The sequence below is a fragment of the Sinocyclocheilus grahami genome, unplaced genomic scaffold (genome assembly GCF_001515645.1).
Source record: "Sinocyclocheilus grahami isolate Dianchi unplaced genomic scaffold, SAMN03320097.WGS_v1.1 scaffold993.1, whole genome shotgun sequence".
NCBI classification, from domain to species: Eukaryota; Metazoa; Chordata; class Actinopteri; order Cypriniformes; family Cyprinidae; genus Sinocyclocheilus; species Sinocyclocheilus grahami.
The window spans coordinates 389,514-395,090 of NW_015506172.1; the positions used below are offsets into that span (position 1 = coordinate 389,514).

Below are 5,577 nucleotides of genomic sequence, written 5' to 3' on the forward strand. Positions count from 1 at the left end.
TCTATTTCCCAAACACAACTTCTGGATATGTCTACCATGGCGAGGTCTGTTCTGAGTGGAACCTGTTAAACCACTGTATGGTCTTGGCCACCGTGCTGCAGCTCAGTTTCAGGGTCTTGGCAATCTTCTTATAGCCTACGCCATCTTTACGTAGAGCAACAATTATTTTTTTCAGATCCTCAGAGAGTTCTTTGCCATGAGGTGCCATGTTAAACTTCCAGTGACCAGTATGAGAGAGTGAGAGGACCAAATTTATCACACCTGCTCCCCATTCACACCTGAGACCTTGTAACACTAATGAGTCACATGACACCGGGGAGAGAAAATGGCTAATTGGGCCCAATTTGGACATTTTCACTTAGGGGTGTACTCACTTTTGTGGCCAGCGGTTTAGACATCAATGGCTGTGTGTTGAGTTATTTTGAGGGGACAGCAAATTTACACCGTTATACAAGCTGTACACTCACTACTTTACAGTGTAGCAAAGTGTAATTTCTTCAGTGTTGTCACATGAAAAGTTAAATATTTACAAAAATGTGAGGGGTGTACTCACTTCTGTGAGATACTGTATACATATGTGTATATATATATATATATGTATGTATGTATGTATATGTAACATAAATGTAAATTAATTTAAAGTTGTTATATATATATATATATATATATATATATATATATATATTTAAACAAGCTTAAACTTAAGCTCACACATTTATTAATGAATATGTAATTTATAACAATATATGCACATATGTATGCATGTGTGTATAGATAGATAGATAGAGATAATAACTTTATTTATTTATTTATATATCTTAATGTGTGTGTGTGTGTGTGTGTGTGTGTGTGTGTGTAAACTGCATATAAAGATGTAAATATACAGGTAATAAGTATTTAATATACATATCTATTAGGGGCCAAGCACCGAAGCTGTATAGGCACCTATTTTATCCATTAGTAGTGTTCTTCTTCTTCCTCCTCCTCCTCATCCTCCTCCTCCGCTTTGGAAGTCTATGACAGCCCAAAGAACCATATGGTAAAAAGTTGTAAAATCTGGCACAGAGAAGACAGCCTGTTCATTAACCACACCAAATTTGGAGTCTCTTACTCAAAACCTCTAGCGCCACCACTTGTCCAAAATTGCACTCATGTTTGTGCTAATGAATTTTGAAACATAAGGGCTAGAATCAAAATGCTTTTTCCTCCGATTCCTTGGCCGAAGATGATACGAATGCACTCACGAAGTCATTTTTTGTCATTTTGCCATTTTTAATGTTTTGAAAAACCTACTTTTTCTAACTCGTCCTAGACCGTTTGTCTGCTTTTTCTGAAAATGTAACCATATCATCTTTAGACCATGTCCACTAAAAAACATTATTGAACATGATGTTATTTTTGCTTATAACTTCTGAACGGTTTGGCCAAAACTCACAAGACTGGTGTCTTTACATTCAGAGCAGCATGCAGAGTACCCAGTTTTCTGTGTTGGCCTTTTTGAATTTTGACAAAAATTGCTGTATTTTACAAATGCATTGGCGTGTCATTTCAAAGCTTGGCATATGTCTTTGGCACCATGCCCTGATGGTACTCAAAACGTTTCGTGGCAGTGCCACCTTGTGGGCATAAAATTGAAATTTTTGAGAAATTGGAACAGATGAAACGGTGTTGTTTACCACATCAACAAATTTGATTTTCATGATGCCAAACAGCATCTGAGGGTGTATCTCTGCAAATCTTTGACCTACAAACTTTGTGTCATTGTCACCTCACACTGACCACACCACATCAATTTAATAACAGCAACACCTATTGGTCAAACGCGATAAACCATTAAATCATATTACTAATGACTGAATTCATGATTTTTCAGCCAGTGTGAGTAAAATCACCTTAAGATGTCTTTAATTACTCATTGTTGCGTTTGGTCTGATCCTCCCTGCCATGTTTGCTGCTCATTCTGCCTCTGCTTGGCCGCTTAATCAGAATCAGAATCAGAATGAGCTTTATTGCCAGGTATGTTTACACATACGAGGAATTTGTTTTCGTGACAGAAGCTCCACAGTGTAACAGAATGACAGTGACAGAACAAAAAACACAGATAATAAAAAATAGAACAAGTAAATAAGGAATAAAAATTAATAAATTGACAGTTGTATGTGCAGGTATATAACAATAGACAGTTGTATGTACAGGTACTGTATATTATGTGCAAATTTGAGGTGTAGACTGAGTATGTGTGTTAGATAAATAAGTGCATGAGTGAATAAATAGTGTGTGTTCCACAGTTATTGTTAAGTGTTCATGAGATGATTAATTGCTGCTTGCAGCTATATTTTATATGTAAGTTTCTGTATTTGTATATACATTTAGTGACTAATATTTCTCTGTGTGTTCAGATCTTCTCGGGGCTGCTGGTGAATCTCCCCAGTGTCGCTAACTGGTTGAACTGGTTAAAGTATCTCAGTATTCCTCGTTACGGTCTCGCTGTGAGTCTTTATCTGCATCAAGTTCTTCTCCTGAAGTCCAATTATTGAGATTAATTTTATATATGATTTATATATTCACAATATAACTTGTTTATGTTTGTTAGTAGTTTAGTGTTTATGGTTTTAGTGAAGTATAATAACCTTGAAACTTAGTATGAAACACACTGTCTGTTTTGTTAAATCCAGAACAGATCATGTTTATTTGTGGCTGATGATGATGAATGTTCTTCCAGGCTTTGGAAATCAATGAGTTCACCGGCCTCACATTCTGTGACCCAAGGAACATGAGCGGTATAGAAACACAAGTGTGAGTATCAATCTGCATGTGACTAATAAACAATCAACTGAAATAGTCAAAAAAATTTGACATGAAATGTTAATGAACTAAAATGTATTACTTGGAATGCTGACACTTTACACTAATGTTACATTTGTCAAAATCATCAGTTAAACTACCAATGAAAAATACTTCTGAATCATTTATTCTTAGTTAATGGTAATGTCAACATTTATTAATACATGATTAAAATCAAATGTTGTGCATTATGTAATGGACCTGAGCTAACATGAACAATGAAGTTTGATGAGTTTTTATTTACTAGCACTAACAGAAATGTATAAATACTGGAGTGTAGTTCGTGTCAGATCTACATGAAAACTTCCACATGAAAAGCGTTAAAATAACTACAAACATGGCAGATGTGCGCGACCTATGGTTAAAGGGATAGTTCACCCAAAAATGAAAATTCTGTCATCATTTACTCACCCTCATGTCGTTCCAAACCTGTATGAGTTGCTTTCTTATGTTGAACACAAAAGAAGATATTTTGAAGATTGCTGGTAATCAAACAGTTGGTGGTTGCCATTGACTTCCATAGTATTTTTTTCCCTACTATGGAAGTCAATTTAAGTAGAGCGCGGTTTGAGTTACTAATAATCAACATTTAACCTGGTAAAAAATATTTATTTAATGTTATCTGTGTTATATTTCATATGCAACAACAATGTGAAATTCTATAAACGTCTGTTTGGCCATTAACTTTTAAATGCATCATTATGCATTAAGCACACACTGCACGGATATGCAGAGTTTCCCAATGTTTGCACATACTGTTCCCCGGCCATGGCTTCTTTTCTTTGTTTTAAAGAGCATTGCAGATGCACAGTAATATCCCGTTTCAGTTTTCAATCCGATCCAGTGTTCACACATGTGCTCTCGATCGTATTAGAATAGGATTACACCACCCCTTCTAATCTGATCAAAATTTAATTGGGTTCGAGCTCAGTCGGATTGATTAAGGTGTTTACATGAGGGCTTTTCAGTCTGATTGAGCCGTCAATCTGATTACTAATGGATTATTTGGTTGCATAAACGTAGCTAGTGTAGAAATCCAACATGGAATGATGCTAAACTACTTTTGTTCTCGTCGTTTCTCATTGCAGCTGTTCGACAGGCGAGGACTTTCTGAGCGAACAGGGCATCGACTACTCAACCTGGGGTTTGTGGCAGAATCATTTGGCTCTGGGAATCATGACCCTCATCTTCCTCATCATCGCTTACCTCAAGCTGCGCTTTATCAAGAAATTCACCTAAACAGGCTCATGCTCTTCCTCACACACTCCGACAAGATCCATTTAATCCTACAGATATTACATTGTTTCCCGTTCAAACTATCATCGTATGCAGAAGGATCCAATCCAATCATGCTGCAGACACACATCATGTGAAACATTGACTCTGCTCAGGTTTATTGTTCTCAACTTTTCACACCAAAGTTTTTTATTATGTTCAAAATATTTCACTTTTCCCCCAACGGATTATTCAGTAACAGTACAGTAAATAAATAAATATGGCAATATGGAGTTACTCAAGTGTGACACCTTTTAGTTGTGTTTGTTTGCTGTAGATGTTTTTGTTTAATTTAGAAGGTTCATTTATATATTTTGTTAATATAAAATACTTTTGTAATGTTTTAGGACAGCAACGTTTAATAAAAACAAATGCTCTGATTATTTGTGCCAATGTCATTTGAAACAAATCTGTTTTTTATTAAATTTTCAGTTCATATGACTCTCATCATTTTAAACACACCTGCATTCAATCAGTTAAACCAACTTACAAATATTTATAATATTAAGATATCAAAATATAAAATATATTACAATAAGGCAAGGCAAGTGTATTTATATAGCACATTTCATACACAATGGTAATTCAAAGTGCTTTACATAAAAGGAAGTTAAATAATCATTAAAAAATCACAACAAAACTGAACTTAAAAACTTTTGAAATGATTTAGAAATGGATTTTAAATGAATTTAAAACGGTTAAAAATAGAAAATGATTACACATAAAATACAGTGCAATCAGTTCGGACATCGCTCCAGAATCACACCAAGATTCCTGACTTGATTTTTAGTTGTTAGACCCCTAGAGTCAAGGTATGCATTCACCTTGAGAACTTCATCTTTGTTTCCAAATGCAATGACTTCAGTTTTCTCCTTGTTTAACTGAAGAAAGTTGTGGCACATCCAACTGTTAATTTCGTTTAGATCAATGCATTGGCAGAGGGAGTCAATGGGGCTGTAGTCATTTAGAGATAAGGCTAAGTAAATCTGGGTATCATCAGCATAGATGTGATAGGCGATTTGGTTCTTTCTCATTATTTTACTTAGTGGCACCATATACAGGCTAAACAAGAGCGGTGCAAGAATTGAGCCTTGTGGGACTCCACATGTCATGGACGTCCACTTAGACTTATGCTCTCCTATACTCCCATAACAACCTCTCCCTTCTAAGTATGACCTGAACCATTTGATTACCATCCCAGAAAGCCCACCCCAATAATATTTCTATTATTTACGTGTATGTATTTCATAAATGTTATTGTTCTTGTTTTATTATTATTATTTACTTCATACTAAGTGTCTTATATTGACTTAACTGGTGAGTGTGAGTTTACAACCTGATGCGTACCACCGAGTGTGTTGAGTTTTCACTGTGAGAGTGATGCACCTCCACTGAGTGTGTTGAGTTTTCAGTGTGAGACTGATGCGTCTCCACCGAGTGTGTTGACTTTTCACTGTG

At 35.6% G+C, this 5,577-nt stretch overlaps 1 protein-coding gene across 1 annotated transcript in view; it reads left to right on the plus strand.

The window, feature by feature from the left end:
- The window catches only part of LOC107565315 (ATP-binding cassette sub-family G member 2-like), a 74,051-nt gene extending 69,598 nt beyond the window's left edge, over positions 1-4,453 (plus strand). Inside the window, exons 14-16 of the mRNA XM_016250537.1 lie at positions 2,400-2,489; positions 2,723-2,796; positions 3,933-4,453. Coding sequence (XP_016106023.1) covers positions 2,400-2,489; positions 2,723-2,796; positions 3,933-4,083 — 315 coding nt within the window. The 3' untranslated portion in view covers positions 4,084-4,453. The remainder of the gene's footprint in view (positions 1-2,399; positions 2,490-2,722; positions 2,797-3,932) is intronic.
- The last annotated feature ends 1,124 nt before the right edge of the window (positions 4,454-5,577 follow it).